Source organism: Coccinella septempunctata, chromosome 2 (assembly GCF_907165205.1).
Source record: "Coccinella septempunctata chromosome 2, icCocSept1.1, whole genome shotgun sequence".
In the NCBI taxonomy this organism is placed as follows: Eukaryota; Metazoa; Arthropoda; class Insecta; order Coleoptera; family Coccinellidae; genus Coccinella; species Coccinella septempunctata.
This window is the reverse complement of record NC_058190.1, coordinates 12,818,462-12,840,972: the sequence shown is the minus strand read 5'-3', so window position 1 is coordinate 12,840,972 and position 22,511 is coordinate 12,818,462. Positions and strand designations below refer to the sequence as shown.

Genomic DNA, 22,511 nt, shown 5'->3' with positions numbered 1-22,511 from the left:
TTTCAAATGGGGCGCAATGTCATATAATATAAATTTACGCATACAACGAGTCATTGATTATAAAATTGGTCCAAAATATAGATATGTCCTCTCGCTTTTCAATAAGGTTAGGATCCAGAAAATGAGAGAATGGAAAATAGTTCATGATTTAAGCTGGAAAAGTATCATTTGGAGAAAACAATTTATTCCTTCAAATTTTGTGCCACCTATTTTTCGAAACACCTAGATTTGACTCAAGCTAACAAGTGAAAAAAATTGTATGTGGAAACTCCAAATACATTCAATCTAACTTACTTTTTCTGCTCTTTCTAAATTTGGGAATGCAATTTCGAAATATTGATACACATGGTGTTGTTCCGACTCAAAAACTATTTATGAAATTTTTTAAAGCCGGACCTGGAGTGTTACTTTTTTATATATAATGTTAATCGATAGCACGCCTGACAAAGAACATAGTCGAATATTAAAAAATAAACAAGGTGGTTCACAAGTTATAATTAATTTAAAAAAATGGAGAAAATTAGTGAATCAGCCTGTATCTTGGTTACAGAGAATGTTAATCCCATAAAATATGGGTTACTTAGATGAGCCTCGGTGTGCTCCATCTACCCTGTGTTGTATGTGCATTTCCCAATGAATCACCTTGTATAAGTATTGGCGCCAAATAAGTTTTGTTGTGTTGTGCACAAATGCGGATGTGGTTCTGTTCTCTTATCCGAAAGGATACTTCAAGAATTCTTGGATGGAATCAATTTTCTTCATTACATACCTGCATAAATTTTCCGGTGAACGAATCACATTTCTTTTTTCTTTCCATAAGTGCAAGCTAGTCCGATCCTGTGCTTTTGACAGCTGTATAGACCAACTAGATCGACCTATGTGTTTGTCAAATTCATATTACGAATCCGTATATCCTGAGGATGTAGTTCTTCCGATGTTTTACCTCGATATCTCGATTTCTTTATGTTTTTGCACTAATTAGCCTGAAACTGTCGGTGGATAACTACTATAAACTGGACACAGTATCCCAATTCTCCTTTTATTTCTTTCGCATTTCGATAACTCTAAAGGTGCACTCGGGTTATTAAAAATCGTTTTGGTCCCGAATGTCGTCGTAGCTGGAGCAATGACATCGACGAAAGCCTGCGATTTTAGAGATGGAATGATTGATAGGGGATTCCAGGCTTGCGGTTGAACACAATGGTCAGGATGTTTCTGTTAGGATTAATGCCGGTTGAAATTTCAATAGAAGGTTTTTAATGAAAGGGTCAGCAAAATCGCCAGATGTTATTATATTCTCCATACTCCCACTCACATCTTCACTCGCCATTAACAATCATATAAAATCATATAATTTTCTTATTAATTCAAACTGGATTTTCTTCTGAGGAGTGAATTTGGATATGACGACTGCCATTAATGTTCTTGTGTTAAAATAAATTTCTATTAGAATTTAAACATTATCAATAGTATCTCCAGGTGACTGAAAGTATATTGAATTGTTCAGTTAGGCGAATGAAAAGATATACATGGTGTCCCAGCACTACGTGACTCTATCTCAGGAGTCAATAAAGTATATGAAGATGAGTCAGAAATGATTTAATTTTTTTCCTACGCTGTCCCTCTACGAATATATGTTCCCCCAAATGGTACACTTTTTCTCGCTATAACAATAGCATCTCTAGGTGGGTATACTGAGTTGTTTGGTTAATCGAAAGCAAAGATATACAGGGTGTGCCGGCACTACGTGACTCTTTCTCAGGTGTAAATAAAGTATATTAAGATGAGTGAGGCATGCTTTGATTATTTTTTACTGAGAATCCCTGCTAAGATATGTGTGTGACTCCAAATTAAGAGGAATAAAACACTGGTGTTTGCACTTGTCACTTTTTGCAAGCATCAACATTTCAGAAAATCGGGGATATGGGATCAGTTTCGTGGCGGCGCTACCATGTCTTTTGCTTCGTTCTATCCTTGTTCTACCAAAGGAAGTCCAATGATCTCTCGATTTATTTAGTTCTGCGTTGATATATCGAATATCGATCAACGAGTGCAAAATATGAACTGGCCCACTTTTTCAGCTGTTAAGGATTATTTGTGATTTACAGTTTAATTTTCTTTGTAAAAACAAATCTGGTAATATTTCAACACTATTGAATAAGGGTTCGAAGGAGTATTTACTATTCTTCTTCAAGATAATTTCCGTTTGACAAATTGAATTCGTGAGGGGGGTTATTCAATATGATTTTAATAAAACACAGTTGACGGAAAGGGAATTTTCACTGTATCTACTCATACAGAATATTTGAAGAACAGACTCGAATAGATGGATGTATTTCTGATTCTCAATACATGTTCACAATTCACATTACGTATTTCCAATACAGTTTTTTTGAAATATTGCTGAAGTTGCCATGAAACTTAGCAATATCCGTCCCCAATGTTCGTTCATCTGATTTGGTCTGCCTTAAATTCCAACAACACCAAATTCTTAGCTGTAATTCTTGATTGTCCATAGAGAAAACTGAACGACATGTTGAATAAATGAATATTCTACATCCCTTTCTCGAAACTAATACATTTTCACACACCAATAATCGCTTATAAATACAACATATTCGTAAGTCGTAGTAAAGAATTCAAATTATTTTCAAATATCAATTGACAATGCTCTGTCAAATTCTAAATAGCGCTACCTACAGTAGGAAAAACGAAACTGATCCCATATCCCCACGAAAGTAAAAACAAAATCGAATCAGTGAATATACCAGAGTTTTAGACATCTTACTCCAAATGTTAGATCTATATATAAAGTATATAAAGTCCATAGAAGTTATAACTCAAAAGCTGGAAGCGGTAACGGAAAGAAAAACGTGTTGTCGAGAAAAAGATCCCGGCAAACAAATTTCCATAACATCAACGTGTTGCAATGTTCCGTGTTACATAGCAGAGTTCCGTGCACGATCTATCCCTGTACTATGGACAGTAGAGAGGAGAAGAACAATCGGTGCTTTGAGACCACAGATTTTTTGTCCCCTGAAATATGTATAAGATGTCTAAAACTCTGGTGTATTCACTGATTCGATTTTGTTTTTAATTTCGTGGGGATATGGGATCAGTTTCGTTTTTTCCACTGTAGGTAGCGCTGTTTAGAATTTGACAGAGCATTGTCAATTGATATTTGAAAATAATTTGAATACTTTGCTACGACTTACGAATATGTTGTATTTATAAGCGATTATTGGTGTGTGAAAATGTATTAGTTTCGAGAAAGGGTGTAGAACATTCATTTATTTAACATGTCATTCATTAAGTTCAGTTTACTGTATGGACAATCAAGAACTATTATAGCTAAGAATTCGGTGTTGTTGGAATTTGAGGCAGAACCAAATCAGATGAACGAATATTCGGGACGGATATAGCTAAGTTTTATGGCAACTTCAGCAATATTTCAAAGAAACTGTATTGGAAATACGTAATGTAAATTGTGAGCATGTATTGCGAATCAGAAATATATATCTCTGTTCTTTGAATATTTTTCCTGCGTAGATATAGTGAAAATTCCCTATCCGTCGACTGAATATATTGGATATTCGACCAATCAACTGTGTTTTTTTTTTAAATCAAATTGAATTACTCTCCTCATGAATACAATTTGTCAAACAGTAATTACCTTGAAGAAGAATAGTAAATACTCCTTCGAACCCTTGTTCGATAGTGTTGAAATATTGACAGATTTGTTTTTACAACGAAAATTAAACTGTAAATCACAAATATTCCTTAACAGCTGACAAATGGGCCAACTCATATTTTGAACTCGTTGATCGATGTTCGATATCAACGCAAAACAAAATGAAACGAGAGAGTATCATTCTACTTCCTCTGGTAGAACAAGGATAGATCGAAGCAAATGACATGGTGGCGCCGCCACGAAACTGATCCCATATCCCCGATTTTCTGAAATGTTGATGCTTGCAAATAGTGACAAGTGCACACACCAGTATTTTAGACATCTTAAATATGTACCAATAGGGTAGTTCATGTTTTGCCAAAAGGCGCGCTGGCGATCACGGGATGGCTGACTGAACTGTCTTCATGTTGACAGAAGATGATTCGAATAATATTATTATTTTCGTTTTTTGATAAGAGAACCACATATGACCATGGTGAACTCTTGAAGCGTGCGCTAGTGTGAGCGTTTTGGCATCGGAAAGAAAATGGGAAGAGATAAAATTTCAGAGTGCACTTTTGATAGAAAATTGGAAAAAATCTTACCTCAAGAATCGACTCGAAATCAATTTGTGTGTCAAGAGCACTTTCGCGATTAAGATATCAAAGAGATGATGGATTCATTATAAGCGAAATCGAAATTGTCATCCCTCAAGAGAAGTGGACTCTTCTGAATAAGAATATCTAACCAATAAAACTACATGATTCAGAAGTGGTATTCTTCAATAATTTTGTTGGCATAATATAATAATATATGGTTTATAACAGTTGTCAGCTGAGTATTGGAAATAGAATCTACTCTAATACCTAAGTGATAAATCTGAGATTGCTACATTTTATTGTCTTAATGTGTACTACTCCTCACTGCAAATATATACAATTTTGAAGATTACGGTAAAACAACTAACATACCTGTTTTCAATAAACAATGTTAAACAAAAGTAGGTACAATTTTTTTTTATCAGTGATTTCTTTTGAATTTCATTGGTTCCGTCATTTATTATGAATGAATGAAGCTGATAACATAGTGCCCTTTATAATATGACTTGTATTTTATTGCATATAATTCAGAGAACTCATATTTAATATAGATTTGAAGAAACGTATTTGAAAAACTACGATGACACATAACCTAAAATAAATTGAAGGCTGTTCATTTCAAATTCAAATTGACGCTTGTCAATAGACATTACGAGACTGTGCGAACAACAGCGGCTTTATTTAACGAACGACATCCTGGAAGAAATGTATCCGCTGCCACGTTGTTTCACTGGTTGCCAAAATTGACGCTACTGGTTCAGTCGGAAAGAAGAAGAAGGTGCATAAAAGAGACGAAGCGAGGAACGTGGCTGTCTAAGGTCATGTAGCAATGGATCCGATCCTTAGTACTAGGAAATTCTTCGATGTATCTGGTGTTTCAAGCAAAAAAAACTCATGAGAATCCTTAAACAGCATGTATTCCACCCTTAGAAGATACAATTGGTTCAGCAACTGAATGGGGATGATCCCGATCGCCGATTCCAGTTCGTTGTTGTGGTCAGCTTAACGGAATTGTAAATCTACATAACTGTCCGTATTGGTGAGATGAAAATACAAGATTATTTCGTGAGTTGCATATTCACATAACTCACATAATCACATAACTGGCCCTTTTCATATACCCGGTAATCTCATTGGCCAAATTTATTTAGGTCTATTGGAAAACGCTATCTAACCAGCCCTCGAGCAAGTATTGGAGAATGCAGAAGACCATCAAACGATAATTTTCCAACAAGATGGCGTATGGCAGACCAGCTCATTTCGTTCAACCGGTGCATCAGTTCTTTTTCCTCATGCCTGGATTGGAAGAAGGAAACATGATATCACCTCATCTGGCTCCACTCTTTTCTATGGGGTCACCTGAAATCCAAGATTTACACTGGATGACTTGCGAACTCGGATCATTGATGAATGCCGTCAAATTACACCAGAAGTCGTTTTCAGCAAAACTTACTGCATTGAAGTGAATGGTGCCCATTTCCAGCGTTTAATGAACTAATCACAAAAGTAAGTACTCTTCAACTCTTTTACCTGTCATGTCGTTATAGATGAAAATTCTGAAGCGAAATTTCAGAATCAGATAGAAATCGATAAGGTCTTCAACGTGAGGTATCGCATCACCCCTCATCGCTATTCAAAATCAAGGGGCTGTGCCGTTACCTCCGAGAAGAAAAGGCCTAGGTGCTTGTGACGTATAGCGCTGTGACATCAGCACTGCGAGGTCTAACGTTTAACCCTCTCACCTTACGCGGATCGCGAATCGACGAATCAAAGCTTCGAACGCGAAAATCACGTGAGAGCGTCTATGGTCTTAATTGGTCTATGCAAGAACCCGCCAAAAAATGGCCTGCCGCCTGCCGTTTATAGACAACTCAGTTTGGCGAGTCTGAATTGCGCGTGACGGTGAAAGTTTAAATCTTTTTCGAATAATTCAGTTACTGAATAGTGAAAAGTACTTTTCAATACTATTTGTGTTGTGAGTGATATTAGGACATAAATTATAATGCCGTACTCCTGTTGTTTTCCTAGTTGTAGAGGAAACTACAAAAATGGACCAAAAGTGCATGCATTCCGTTTTCCTACAGACACCAAAATGTGTAGCAAGAGGATGCTTGCTATTCCTAGAAAAAATTTCAACCCATCTGTACATAGCAGATTCTGTGAGTTGCATTTTTCAGAAGAAAACATAGTCAAGTTTTCTTCAGCAACGGACTCGAAAAGTGGTGAGACCTTATCGGTTAGATTAAATTTATAATGACGAGTTAGTTGTCGAAGATAATTACACCCTTATAAAAAGTTTGAGTCGAGGAAAATTGCTCTATCCAAAAGATTCTATTGTTCAAATAGTTTTATATGCCTATATAATATTCAACAAAATTCTTCTCGAATTTGAAGAAACATTCCTGAGCCTTCATAATAAGCGTGCATGTTTAACGCAATTCATTTTAAAATTCTTTTTTGAACACGAACTTTTGCCGGATAATAAGTGTGAAATCCATACTGGTGAACGCATTGCTAATATAGTGATAACCTGAACCACCAACACACTATTAAAAAATTATTGCGGAAAGACAAACGACTCTTCAAGTAGAACCTATAACAGCAGAAAATTGAAAAAATTTGTAGTTTGATTACATTCGAATTTTTGTTTTGTCATTGACCTATGATTCGTTTCTCAGATACTGTATGATGAAATTCTTGTCGTTTTTTCCCGCAGTATTCTTTAGACTGATAAGAAAATGGTTTTTGTTTTGAAACTTCGTTTTCCCATAATAAAATCGAATGGGAGACAAAGAACGACTGGCATCCTCTTTAATCTGAAAGCCCTTCCATTGCAGAATTATTGACAATAATTTCCGAATGATAAACATCCCAGAAAACCGAAAAAATTGGATAATAGACGTGAGTGCCGCGCCAAAAACGTTCCACGTCTTAGGCCTCGCTATGCTGACGTCACACGACAGCGCCCAGGCCTTTTCATATCGGAGCACAGTATAGACACCAACCAGTAGTCGCACTCCCTGGTTTCTGTTACTCCATTTATGACTCGCGCATCATTTCCGTGCTCCTAACCTCAAATTGTTGAGCAGCATTTCGAATTCGAGCATTTGAAATTTGAAAGTTAAGCAGAAGTAAAGGTGAACATTAGAGACAGTCTCTGGTAAATTGTAGCAATTATAATCGTGTGAAGTAAATAGAGAGAGAGAAAAAAAAGTTTATTTTATGGCCATCGACCTAGGTCCTTCAGCCCAAGTAAATATATTTGTGCAAAATGGTGAATTATTGCAGCGTGTATAATTGCAAAAACAGTAGTGTTAAGAATCCTAAACTTAGTTTTTTTCTCATACCAGGAGACACTTTCAGGTGAGTTATTGAATAAGCACGTGTTAATGTTGGTAAATTTTTGGTAATATTTTAGTTAAACTGCTATACTTCGTACATGCACGTGAATGGTATCTTATTTAATTTTTCCTATCATTTTCAGGCAAATGATTTGGCTTCCAAAAATGGGAAGGCAAGAATGGATTCTGAAAAGACCAGAACTTCTCCACAAAAAAAGAATATGTAGTGAGCATTTTTCTAAAAAAATGCTATCTGGAAGTAGATTAAAAAAGGATTCTTTTCCAGATTTATTCAAAGAAGGCATTGGTGAGAAAGGTATATATTGAAGAAAATTAAGATTTTATTTGTTATAATTAATATTTATTTTTATAATTAGGGGTGAATGTAAATGCTTCAACTTCTGCTTCAACATCTTCAATGGATATTGAAAATAATGAGACCGTAGATGAATGCCGTGAGATTTCTATAAACCCCAACATATATACTACACCAGGTAAGGACTTCAACGTTACTTATTAATTTGAACTATTATATCTTATGCATATTTATCTGTATTCATAGAAAAGAAACCAGAAGAAACACAAACATCTCCTAGTTTGTCTTCAGCCACTCCGAGGAAAAGAAAGTTACAATCAGTGGTGAAGAATTTGAAACGAAAATTAGTTGCAACTCCAGAGAAGAAATCTGTAGATATAAGTGATGAAGATTTCATCCGATTTTGTAGAAAAAATTTCAATTCGACCCTGGCAGATTTTATGATCTCCCAATTGAAACTTCGAAAAAGGAAACCTCATGGCTATAGGTATTCAGTCGCTTTTAAACAATTTGCACTAACAATATACTTTTTGGGACCCAAAGTGTACCAATTTCTACAAAAAACATTTTTTTTGCCACACAAGGCAACACTTTGTAGAATAACCACAAATTGGGATTTCTCTGTTTGCTTAAATGAGCACATATTTCAGGCCATTTCATTAAAGACAAGGAATATGGACGATGCAGCAAAGGATTGCATTGTGTGTGTTGACGAGATGTCAATAAAAACCCATTTATTTTACAATATCTCATTGGATCAAATTATTGGATTTCACCAATCCTTGTGAGAAATTTCCTTGGAATTACTTATTAAGTTTGTATGTTAGATTAAGAATTTTTTACACACTTAAATTTTGCAATAGAAACTTCATTGCACAAAAAACAAACAAAAAAGAAAAAAAAATTATAAAAATTTTACATTTATAGATATATTATTTGTTTCTCGTGTTTTTTGTATTATATGTATGTATTAATAAAATTTTATTCATTATTTTGAACTTTTCATTCTGCATTTTCATTTCATCAGTCTAGAATATGTTGACTTCATATTGTAAGTAGACGATAACATTCTAATTTATAGGGAACACAGTATAGTTTTTTCATGTGTTGTCACAGCAGTTTCAACAATGAACTAAATGAACAAGTTAATTACTTTTCAGAGCAAACCTTCGCACATTTTCAAAATATGCATTACCTATTCAGTAGATGAACCTAAAGGCTCTATATTGAATACAGATCACAGCAGCTTTGTGACAGAAGGTGGTTGATTACCATGGAAATAAGAAATCTAGAAAAATGAATCCTCTGAAACTAAAGGAAAAAACCTTTCTAGCCGAGAATTAACATAAAATTATCTGAAAAAACACTGATTCACAACAATCGCATTCACTTTAGGACATATGCACTAAAAATGCATCAGTTTCCCCTGACGATAATCATTTCAAATAGAAAATCATGAAAAATTTCGAAATAATACTTGAGAAGTGATAATTATCAAATAATATTATTTTTACATTCGCCTCAATGCTCATAATTCTTCTCGTAAAATAATTCCCTTTAAAATTGCCGCGCATTTTCTCATGCGCGCCGAAATGATGCGCGTGTTCTCGGAGGAGTAAATAATTCAGTTCATTTGATCTAGAGTGCAACTACTGGTTGGTGTCTATACTGTGATCGGAGGTAACGGCTGTGCTCACTCCCATTAGGGGTTGCAGTAACGATGATGCAAAAAGCTGAGAAGTTGTTCCCCTTTGAATTAGATATTGAGGCGATTTCCCATATTTTCGGAAAATCGAGGTGTTAATTTTTCATTCGGCCACACTGCATAATTATACATTAATTTAAGTTATTACTGAAATCTAAAGGTTATGTTATGATTAAGGTCTCTCCATTCCAAGGAAAGCTCTAAAAAATGCTTAATTTCTTCTTTTAAGGCCCGGTACGTTCACGTGCGAATAAATAAATTAATTCGCATTTATTAAGTCTTATTCGTAAGATTAGTAAAAATGCACTCTTTTCACTTTCAGATAGTGTTATTCATCGAATAAATCTGTCATTGAAACTGAACTTGAAGAGTTTATTTGTCATAGATCGAATGTCGGTATGTCATTATTCGTTGAATAAAATTTATTCGAAGGTGAAAGTACCGGGCCTAAGACAGACAAATTTAGCCTCACAATACAGGGTGTTTGGTGCATGGACCGACAGGATTTTTTAGGAGGTTGGGGTGGTAATGTGGTAGTTTTTCCTGATAGATCCTATGGCCTAAGTGTCACGGTAGTTTAGATGTGTTATTTTTTAATTTTTTTTAATCACTCGGAATCTTGTCTTTAAACCGCAATAACTTTTTCTTTTTTTCCAAAAAATCTGCCGGAATGATTGAATGAAATTCTTGTAGACAAAATGTATGAATCAGCTTCTGTTTCAAAATTCAATGAATGGAAAATTTGAAATATTACGTTTTGTGGATGCTACTATATTCTATTCATCCCATTTTCAAAACTGAATAAAATTCATAAGGTCGGACAATGAGTACATTATCAAGTGACACAAGTTGAAACAGGCAGCAGGCGGAAATCTAATTGATCGTTAACTATTGAAAGATTTTGTTTTTGGGCTGACGATATTTCCAAAATCTCTAGAAGGTCACTTCTCACCTTTGCGTAAAATTTTTGTTTTGTTAAAATCTATAAAATGGTTTGAAATAATACAGTGAATGGAGAAGCCAGTTGTTGATTTATTTTGAATAATCGATCTTTTATGTTCTTCAATTCTAATTCCGAGACATAAACCAGTCTGAAGTACCTATATAAAATGCAGGACATTAATCACAGAACAGCTTATAAACACCACTCAACTGTGAATCATTCAGCCGGTCTTTACCACTAGAAAATATTGATTTTAAATTTTTCTTGTTTGTACATATATCATCAATATCATCTTCTCTGATTCTTTTACAAAGTTTATCACTGACGAATGGAATATAATTGATGTATACAAACTTCTTTTGATTATTGATTGAGGTGAAATTCTTGTAGATGAAATAGAAGAATCAGCTTCTGTTTTTTTGAAATATTCATTTTGTTGGATGCTACTATTCAAAACCTTTTTTTGATGCTAGCTATCCTAACAAGTCTCCTTCACCTCCTCTTGACTGAACTGAATATTCAATTATGAAAATGCTTGCGAAAACACTGATGATGTTTCGTGTTTCGTATATCTTCAACCAAAAGGATTTGCACAAAAAACAAATATGTTTCTCTCAGATAGGACTTTTTCACCTAGTAAGATGATTAACATAAGAATTTCGATAACATTCACACAAACTCCATTCAGAAAATCATTTCTTATTTGCAGTTCAACTCAGATATCATAGTTTTGGCTATCCTTTTATTATGATCTTGAAAAGAGCCAAAGAGGTTCGGATTAAAAAAATATTAAACTTTTTTCTCAGCTGATTCTGAACATTGACGGAATTTTTTCAACAAATAGATACATCACACACATAAGAAGGTACATTTATTGATCTGAAATTGCTAATTATATACACACTTTCAAATAGACAATGGGTCTAAGTCGTGGCAAAACTCTGGAACATATTGAGACAGAATTCATAATTTCGTGATTGTGTTATTCTAGAAATACGACATAGTTCCAACTTCAAATTATGGCTTTAACATATTCAGAAAAGTGATGTTTATTCATTCTTCCTCAATTTTTCATCATCAAAATGAATATTTAGAGACTCCCCTATATGTGCAATAGGCACAATTAGCACTATCTTTATTCTCGCAGATAATGCGAATTTTATTGGATTATTCATAAAACAATACCTTTCCCCCTAATACTTCCTTGTGAAACTTCCGTATAGTTCCTTCGATTTGAACATTGAGAATATATGTTGACTCTGCTTAGTCAATAGCATAAAATAAGCATAAAGTTAGTGAATGTAATCAGAATAGATTGCAGAATGTCATTTAATTTGGACCATAATACTTCGAAGTCTTCAAATTGGCCGCCAACTGTGAGAAAATAGTCGAAGAAGGAACACTGTGGGGGTACTATTTAATCTGTACGAAGCTATAAAATGCACATAAAATTCATACACACTCCTTCTACTTACCTATCATGCATTACATGCTCACATGGATCTAATGAGCTTGAAGATCTTGATTATCAGGTATATTAGAACTGTCTAGGTATTTATGGCTTTTAATACGTAATACATTGTATTAATGAAGCCATAGTAAGCATATAGTGCAACTGACACCCTGCTTTTATGAGACCTGCGAAAGTAATCTCATACACTCAAATAGACTTCCTATAGATTCCGATAAACCAGATAACTATAAGGTGGTTTCTAAAAAACTTCCATTGCAGTTTTTCACATAATGATTATTTTGGAAATGCTTCTTTTAGTATGAGCAATTTTTGCAGGGCTTAGATAATATCAGTCAGATATTATCCACCCAGTTTCATCTGAAGAATATTTAAAGGGATGAAATGCAGACGCATAGACGCATAGACTTAGTTTTTATGTGAGTTTATAGGTGTATTCCTCTACTCTTATTTAAATAAATAATAATAATAATAATAATAATAATATAAATATAAACAATTGTAACGATCTGAATCGAACATGTCACACGTGATCATTCAGGATGATAACGGAAAGGAGTAAATACTGATCATCGTTTCCTTCCTAGTTGGTCTAGACGTCTAGCGCCACATTTTTGCCAAAACCTCGTAAGACACAAACAAGTAATCGAGGCTGAGGATATTTTGGCGAAAATGTATCGATATTATTTCCCATTCCGATGAGGAAAAGCTTGAATTGACGGACGTCTGGTAGATGGCGCTAGAGTATTGTTAATACTTCCAAACCCTTTCTTGGGTCTTTGAATTCTGTTCGTTTTTCATCGGCATGATTGGTGCTGCTATTTCGGAATAACTTAAGGTCACTCTTCAGAATATTTCAATTGAGCGATCACTGTCCAAAATAATTTGGTTCGAATTTTCAGATGCGGATTTTCAATGCGGATATAATAATGATATTGTTTATTTGCACTTCTAAAGTTATTACAAATAATAAATTAGAAATGAAGTCAAATATCAAACATGCTACTGATTTACACTACTCAAAGTTCTTACAATCAAATGAAAATTCATCAAGATTGTAATTCAATGTTTACTAGGAAGTCATACTTTCTGTTGAAGACATTAATTTCTTTAATTAATCTCAGGATCTCATCTCTTTCAGGATGTGAATTAAATAACTTCATGCGCATATATTTACCATTGTTTTGAACTCAACTGAGAGAATGCTTTGGGTATAAGTAAGGTACCTTACGTCTTGTGCTATTAACATTCAAATGCTCCAGTTTTTCAAGAAAGTAAGCTATATTTTTATCGTCATATTGTCGTATATTGATTGTATTTTTTTCATTTCTTGGTTTCTTAGGTAGTAGGTAGGTAGGTAGGTAGGTGGAATGTAAACAGTTGTGCCAGATTGTCAGATAGGTGAGGTTGTAGTGGCAGAGCAATCTTTGATGTTAGTAAAGATGTTGTCAAAACATGTTAGGCTGGTTGGTGTGATTCTTGTGGGTTCATTTATTAAGGCTCTGATTCCATATGCATCTGTGATCTGAAGTACAGTGACTCTATCAAACACAGTGGCGACAATTGGAAATTTAGCAAGAATATGGCGGCTTAGAAGCACAGATTTCAATGCTATGATCTCTAATTCGGAATGCGGATTGGCTCACGTCCCGTCATATGACCAAATCCGCCATATTCTTGCTAAAACGATGAAAAACGAGACCACAATTGTCGCCACTGTGTTTGATAGAGTCACTGTAATCTGAAGTAGTGATTCAGTATTTTTATTTTTTGGATCAAGGAGGTCGATGTTGGAGTCAACAGTGATCATGAATTTTGTGCATTTTTCTGCTGTTAGTATTTCCAGGATTTCCATTAATTTCCCTAAAAATAGATCTATATTTGAACCAAGACTACTAGAGCGGTACAGGCATATCATAACTAATTTTTTTGATGTTGGGACACAGTATTCTAATACACTACATTCAATCGTCCGCAGGATAATTTGACCTACTATATCTTATCTAATTCTACAACTTCCAGCCAGAAAGTTCTTTACATATATGGCGTTGTTTACAATAGACAAGCATTGTGATGATCGCCATATTTTTACTTTCAAGCCCTAGTTAGCTGATTTGGGTCTATCTATTCCGTGCCGTTTTCCATCGGGTGGAGGAAGTGATGTGATGAGGTCGAATTATATCGAAACTATGGTCAGCATCCACTCTAATATGAAAGAAACACATTGAGACCCAATCGAATAGGCCTAATATGATTTTTTGATCTACTCGGAGGGAGCTTATTGAGGGACGGGTCTACAACCCACACACTGGCTCTATTTCGTGGTGGTAAGGCCTATACTAACCGATTGATCACTAGTATGGTATACTTCCATTGGGAAGAACTGTAAACGCTCCATTATGACTAAATGCGAAAGGAAAGCCTCTCTAAGCATTATGGGTGCTCTGAGATGTAGCCCAAGGTTTACCTCCTGTACACCTGGCAGTTACGGAGGTGGCTATAAAGAGAGCTCTTAGAGTCTGGAAACAGGAATAATGGCGTAATAGTTGACTGCTTAGAGGGCACGTGACTCGCGAGAGCTCCCAAAAGATGGTAGAGGACGACAATGCATCCCTTTTCCATCGATGGGACTGCACGAGCACTTCGACGAACTCTGATATAAATCTATGGTCTATACCAAACAGGCTTTTGTCCCGAAAGTCCCACTTGGTTCACCGATGGCTCTATACTGTCTGCAGGAACTGTAGTGGGGATTGTGGGAACTCATTTTAACCCGTACATCCTTCTAGGAAATGACTGTTTAATAGTGAATGCTACAATGTATGCTGTTCGTGTATGCACACTGGAATATCTGCAGAGAATATACCGTAAAACATATTTACATATTTTGTGACAGTCAGGAAGCAGTGAAATCACTTTCTGATGAAAAGATGAACTCGTATACAGTGAGGGAATGCAGGAGAGTTCTACATCAGCTGGGATCATGCAACGTTGTGAAAGTTATTAAGGTTCGATTCCACCAAAACCGTGTGCGGCACAATTGTTCACGAACATTTTATGCAGCACTCCAGCAGTGCGCGTACAAGCTGTTAACACATTTACCGTCCTTTTACACCGGCATAACTGTGCGGCACACAATGTGCATGAAAAAGTTGTCAGTGTTTTGCTTTTCTTCAAAAGTTGAATATGGAGAATCAAGAAAACGTACTTTGCTGAGCTCCTGCATCAGAGATTTTGAACCTGTGATTTTTTCCTTTTCTCCTATAGAGTCATTCGGGGCAACTGTGCGCACTTTTGCCTTTCAAGCCATACCCTGTTTCAAATGTTGAAGCTAGGAAAATTAAAACATATTCATAAGATAGAAAATTTCCTAATCTATAAGAAAACATCAAAAAGCAAACAAACAAAAACGTTTTCTTTCCGCAAAAAAGAATTTAATAGAGAAAGTCGGAGTGCGTTCACATGCCCCGTATTGCGGGTAAGTGTGCGCACCCTCAAGGGGTAAGTGAAGGCAGTGCTTAGTGAACCACACAATCAAAACAAATTACAAAATAATGTCATCAAAATGTTACAATATTAGAGAAATGCTGTTTATTGTCAATACAGAAGCGCCTTTTTACAAGCAGTGCATTATTGTTCGTGCCACAATTCTTGGTGAACACAACACTTGATACATTTCCCTGTTGGTGGCTCTTCATATCTTTCTGAACAAATAGGACAATATTGATCGAGTCTTAACCAAGAAAATCAACAATGTCATAATTTATTCCTCACTGAACTAATGCCCATATAATGAATCTATGCGCACACTTACCCGCACACACTTTCCCCAGTAAGCCAAAATTTGAATTGACGTTCTTATAGAGTTGAGCAGCTAAGAGAACTTAAAATTTTTTATTATATATTTAGATTAATATGCCCATGATCGAATAAAATATTGTTTAACACTGAGGGACTTGGAACTTGGACCTGGCAGAATGTGCAGAGATGCTAAAAATTTACAAGAAAACTAGTGAACTTGATTGATTGCAAATAAAAAGTTAAAGAAACGTGACACGGCGCACTCCTATGAAGAACTAATATGGCGATTCTGCGCCCTTGCTTCACCGAAATGAACCCCTCTTTCATACATTGCATAGTCGAGTTATACGCACTGCGCACACTTACCCACTGCGCTCAGTTACCCCGAATGACTCTACTGCGTCAAAATCATTTTCCACTTTCACAGTCAAATTTTTGAGGCAACTCTTCAGCTGCATCATGTTTTTATTCCTGTTCTTTCAATCTTCATTATTATAGTACGGGATATATTTCCATGGCTTTGATGGATTGGATTATTTTATCGTCAGTCCAATCCGTGTTTGCGCACAGATTAATGTATTAATGTTTTCACTATCGCAGCGGAAGCAAAAATGAGTTCGAAGACAAGAAATGTGTATGCGTCAACCCGAGTCCTCCGCTGGAAGCAGTTCGCATACAAAAATTCGAGCTCTTTTTGTTAATGAACATGACATGTGAGCATGTCCAATGAACTTTTGTGCCGCACAGTGCAGCACTCCGGTGGAATCGTACCTTCAGATATCTGACACACGTGGGAAACGAGAAGGTAGACATATTTTTTTATAATTATTATATAATTATATATTATTAATATTTTTATATTGAGACAAATTGAAACGAACATAATAATCCTGCCTTCATATGTTTTATGGACCCCATGCAATCTTTTGACACTTTTGACTGATACTGCTGATGAAATGCCGATATAACGTTTTCGGGATCAATTGAATTGTCTTCCTTCACACAATGTCTAATTGATTTACACAACTACTGAATTAATTTATGTACAAGGACTTACTCTAATTTATTTACACATTCAATTTCACTACTTTGCACTCTGTAACTAACTCTTCGAGAATTCTCTCTTCACATTCCAGAATTCTTCCGGCTATCTCGATATTCACGATGATTTCTAGCGGCGGCAGGGACGTATTCAGGTGATTGTGACGTTACAGCCGAATTGACCACCGAATTGTAAACACAATTAAAGAACTATACACCGACAACATGACAACAATAAATTTCTCGAATTTCGAAGGAGATGCCAGTAGCAGGTGGTAAACGACGAAAGGAGGTAAGCAAGGGAGGATATGGCTATTTTTCATGGGAGGGGTTATTACCACCATTGTCATCCCCGTAATTTCTCCCTCGAAGACAATATGGCCCAATCCTCTACAACTTGATCATGGACAAAAAATTCACTGAAAACAATGTTGAAGGCGTAAGTTAGATATACTACATGTATAGAGCACCAGACTATAAAAATTATCTGCTACTCTGATTTTAATGCTGTTATTGGCGACGACCTACAGAGAATGCTACACAAAGTTGGAGAGGTATAGCAATGAGATTCAACCCTTCTTCAAAGGGTTGATCTAATGAATTAAAGCGCTGTAAATTGACCGTATACGACTAATGGTACACGCTGTGTGAACAGCCTAAGAAGCCACAGAAAGCATTATGATATCCGGCTGCTTTAAGGACATCATTTGGAGAAATAGGGACATATAAATAAACAGAAAATTTACAAAACCTGTGGCAGACCTTTCATGACATATGCTGGAGTAACAAAACTCAGGAGTTACAGAACTCCTATCATGAACCGCTCAGATTAGAATACTCTCTTTTTTGGATGCTGCTGGTGCTATATAACGAAATATTAGTCGATCAGTTTCCTGTTAAAAAATTGATGACCAGTTTCTTTGAAGCAACAATATCAAAGGGCAAGTACAGAGTGTTTTAAGTAAATAAATAAATAAATAAATAATTCCTTTATTACAAATCATCTCCCCAGTTTACATAGAGAGGAATGAAATGATGTCAGTTTGTCATTGTCAAATTGTTACAATTTAAATAATCGCCTAGTGAATATGGTTCTAGTTTGATCAGGAGTTTCTTTATAACATATTTGAATTTTATCAAGTTAGATAATCTGCATGTAGATGGTAGTTTAATGTAAAGCTTCATGCACATGTAATAGGGACCTTTTTCAGTACTTGTTACCCGATGAGAAGGATAAATGAGGTTCGTTGTTCTTGTATCATAGCCATGGACATAGTTGGACCCGAATTCACCCTGGTGCCTAAAAAAGAACATTAGACACTCAAGTAGGTGGGTCACTGGATTTGATACCTGATTATATTGGTAATTGATTATATGATATGGTAATGTACTCAATCCATTATTTCAATAAAAAAAAATAATTTTCTTCATGTTCCATACAATTTTTTTATCTCTCATTTTACTTACAGTTATTATTACCTTACTATGGCAGGACAATGTCTGCCGGGTCAGCAAGTATTTTATATTTCTACTTTCAACCCATGAAATCACTCTATTCAATGTTAGTTGACGGTATAATAGGCAGTCATAAATTTCATCATGAGGAGATATTCATCCAAATCCCCAATTGCATTTTCATACACTTTCTTGGAAGCTTCTGAAGATGAAGCAATCGGAGCTTCTTTATAGTTGAAGATAGTGCTAAATTAATGACGAATTAGTATTCAATTAACAGTTTCAGACGTCGGGTATGGTACTCACGTAAAATTCACCTCTTACTTTATATCACACATTTCGGATTTTAAGTTCAGGGTGATGGTAATAATTAAGATATAACTCGAATGGAAAATGAATACTGTTTGTTGCACTTGATGTTGAATTAATTAGAAATCAGGCAGTGGCGTCGAAACCAAAAACGAATATGTCGACTTAATACTTTATTTCTTTCTGGTAGAAAAGTTCCGATTCTAGAAATGTCTTATTATATTAAAACCCATAGATCTAAGCAGCCATATTTTCACGAATTGAGATTTTCAAATCAAATGGCTCATCACGCAACCATGTCTATTAGAGTTCCTGTGAAAAAATGGATGAATATGAATAACTTAATTGAGGCATCGATATTAGGGCAGTGTATTTAACGTTAGTGGGTCATTGGATTTTGTGACTTACTCATTAAGCAAGTTTGAAAAGTGAAGCTTAAATATTATGTTATTTCACATTAGCATTTTTTTCAGAGCTTTTCCAAATGTATTATCGAAAAAACTATCGAACATATACTCCATTCAGGAATTATTGACTGTTAGAAATCTAATTTGAGTTGGTAATTGATTATAAAGTATGAACTTGTGTTGCGGAATTCAGGCCGGTAGTGAAAAATAAACACTGAACTATAGACCAATTACTCATAAGACTATGCACCGACCAAAGATATTTTGAATTTTGTACTGTTCTTTATGTTTTTGGTTTACCTAATCAAACAAAATGGGAAAAATTACAATTTTGTATACTGATTAATTTCTTCTGAATTTGAGTTGGCTGAAACTTCAGAAATTATTGAAGATCTTTTGTGACCAGAATTGAGCTGCATATCGACTTCCAGGAAATCAATATCCGGAAAATATCCATGTTGCCTATGGTTCGTTTCATCGAATGTGATATCAAGTATTTATTGAACCATAGACAACATGGCTATATTTTCCTATTTCAAATTTTGAATTGATTTTAAAATGAGAGCACCATTATATTCATACATTTGAATTGACGAGGATAAAGTTTTCAGACAATGAGCACAAGTTGTAAAAATATATTGCCGTTATCGAAAAAACCGTTAAGTGATAAAAAATTAATAGTCTGAAATTGGAGCTACACCATTTAATTTTAAAAACCAGTAAAATTCACAATATTTTTTTGTTCGAATGAGTATTGCCGGCATTTATCTTGAAAAACCATTTTTTTCACAATTGTAACGTGCGTTCAAAAAAATTCGTCGTCAAGTAGGCTATGGAATTTTGAACGTCGATATTTCGTGTCTAAACGTAATTCTTAGCTCGTGCTTTACTATTTTCCCGGTGAACTGTCATTTTAGCATTTTGGGTTGTTGTTGAATTAAAATTATCAGCAAATTATAAAGATTGTTTTTACGGACGTGTGAAAGACTTTTACTATTGAATTTTACTTCAAAATTGGAAAGAAAATTGAAGGAAAATGGAAATATGTATTCTGTTCCGGCGACTTCATTGAAGCCTATGTTGCTGTAGATTATGGAGAATGAATTTTTCCATTGTACTGTTTTGCGATGTGTTGACGAAACATGTATGTTCAAACAGAAAAGGAAGTGGTTTACCAAAAAAGAAAACTCTAGAGTTCAGTAATAATGAAAACATGGTGACAAGCTCGACAAACCTCTCTTCAGATTTTATCTGAAGTGGATGGAGTATCCGTTGGCATATGCCACCCGATTTCGAAAAAAAGAAATCCATTTGTTTCCATAAAGATTGATATGTTATCAGAAAACTGAAAAGGTTGTGATTACCTAACCTTGTAGCATCCGAGAAAAATTGGAGTTCAGTATCATACTGAACTGATGCATACTGACAGTATGCATCAGTCAAAGGCAAAATGTGGACCTACTTTCTTTTATGGAACTTCAATAGCAAATTTTAGTTAGTCATGGATTTTCAGTAATGACTGAATCAATTCAATATTTATAGAGAATTAATAAACATATTATTGAGAATCTTACTGTGATCTATTCATATGACTGAAGTAACTAGAACCTTCTCACAAAAAAAACATACTACCACGATCAATTCAAGATTAATGTCTCTTACGTATGAAAATAGTGGACGGTTAAAATTTTTACTATTTAAAACTTTTCTAACCGCCTCAGATTGTTTGGATTCTTGTCATCTAACTCAATGAAAGAAATGCTTTTCGAACGTTGGGTGAAATTTACAGGTAACCTTTTCTGAAAAGTGCCTTTCCGTACAAAATTACGATATATAGGTTAATGTCATCATTGTTTACATTTTGGGAAGATGAAGTAATTCAAGGAAAGACATACGTTCAGCCACCGAACATCAGCCTTCAAAATTTCATAGCCTACTTGACGACGAATTTTTTTGAACGCACGTTATATAAGTAGTCTAAAAGTCCTTTCGTTTGCATGAAAAGTGTAGCATTTTTCTACACTCCATTTGAGTCTGAACTTTATTTGTTTATCCAACAGACGAAACAAAAAGTGTTGCAAGAGGCAATGCCATGAAATGTTGATGTTCATTGATGTTCAAATGAAAAATGTACATAATTTTATATGTATGATAATATTTACTTAATCAATTATTTTAAATGAAAAGTTTGAAATTTTTTTTTTCATACCATTCTAACATGCCATTATGAACACATTATTACATTACAATACATTCAAATCAACGGGACTCTAGTTCCGTCATTTTGAAAGAATGTAAACAAATATTGATGGACAAATAATAATAATACAATTAAAAAAAAAATAGATATAAATAAATATTTTAATTGCTCTCTGGATTTTGTTATTTATTATTATGTATTATTATATTTATATGATATATATGATTTTACCTTTTGTTATTCATATTTCATTGGACCTTCTTGTATGGTATCTAAATATGAGCGTGCTCCTGTTGAATTGATTTTTTTCGGCGTTCCCAATAAATGAAAATGATTCTAGTTCATGAAAAACTCATAAACAATTCAACAAAAAAATCATACAGTGATCTTTGCTGATAGTTTGGTAGGTTTACATGCACTGCTCCCACGAGTCAGAAATGGAATAAAAAAGACGAAAATATTATAATCCTCACAAGCCGAATTCACCGTAAACAATTGCTGGTGAACGAATAACCAATAAAAAGAACTAGTAACTTTTTTACCCAAGTAACAGTCCGAATGAAGGATTAAAAGTAGAAAAGTGCTTATTATCCATATTTTTACATTTCATTTTGTATTTGTTGTGTTCACCCCACTACAGTATGTCAGTGTGAAAAAAGGCGGACAGTTGGAGGCAATATTTTTTTCAATGACATATTTTGAGCATATGTAGCCATTGGTGCGGTTTTTTCTGACACTGAATTATCTAGAGTTGAAATAATGGGAACCCTTCCAGTTGCACAAAAATCTGGTTTGCTATTTTTTTTTGTTGGTCAGTAAATTTTCAACGAAGCCTTCCGCAACAGTGCCACTTTTCCACCCACCATGTCTCTTCAATTCATTCCGGCTTACACCCGAGTCAGCAAGTAGGTAAAGATGCAGAGGTTCTGCGGAAACAATGCCCAGTATATGGTGAGCGTCCGACAGCTTCAAAAAATAGGCAATTTTGCAGGGAAGTTGTTCAAATGTGTCATTCATTTTCCATTTCTGTAGTTTACAAAAAATCTCCTCTGTAGGTGGCCTTAAAGCCATAGGTATATTATTTTCTCACGAATCCTACTACATCAGTAGAATTTTCGATAAATCTCCTGATCACGAAAGATCGATCACGCCTAGTTTTGGTATACCTAACATTCTTCTTCATAGTCTGAAACGTCACTGCACTCTAGCTCCTTGCCTCGCAATACCCCTGCGACACCCATAATAAGCGCCAC

General features: G+C 34.9%; 1 protein-coding gene across 5 annotated transcripts; it reads left to right on the top strand.

Annotated features, from left to right (window-relative positions):
• Positions 1 to 7,261: 7,261 nt before the first annotated feature.
• On the top strand, positions 7,262 to 8,917 carry LOC123308411. Of its 5 annotated transcripts, none has more exons than XM_044891040.1 (6): positions 7,262 to 7,462; positions 7,526 to 7,632; positions 7,754 to 7,836; positions 7,897 to 7,926; positions 7,988 to 8,104; positions 8,173 to 8,917. In XM_044891040.1, the coding sequence occupies exons 2-6, from the start codon at positions 7,541 to 7,543 to the stop codon at positions 8,712 to 8,714; spliced, it is 864 nt and encodes a 287-aa protein (XP_044746975.1). In that variant the 5' UTR covers positions 7,262 to 7,462; positions 7,526 to 7,540; the 3' UTR covers positions 8,715 to 8,917. The 5 variants fall into 5 exon arrangements, with proteins under 5 accessions (XP_044746975.1, XP_044746974.1, XP_044746976.1 ...); XM_044891043.1 differs by having other exon boundaries at positions 7,269 to 7,462; positions 7,754 to 7,926; positions 8,173 to 8,413; positions 8,577 to 8,917; XM_044891039.1 differs by having other exon boundaries at positions 7,264 to 7,462; positions 7,754 to 7,926.
• The last annotated feature ends 13,594 nt before the right edge of the window (positions 8,918 to 22,511 follow it).

Coding starts and splice junctions, on each gene's coding strand:
- LOC123308411 (XM_044891039.1), top strand. CDS start 7,541: ATGGTGAATTATTGCAGCGTGTATAATTGCAAAAACAGTAGTGTTAAG. Junction 7,633..7,753: donor ATACCAGGAGACACTTTCAG/GTGAGTTATTGA, acceptor TATCATTTTCAG/GCAAATGATTTGGCTTCCAA. Junction 8,105..8,172: donor CAACATATATACTACACCAG/GTAAGGACTTCA, acceptor CTGTATTCATAG/AAAAGAAACCAGAAGAAACA.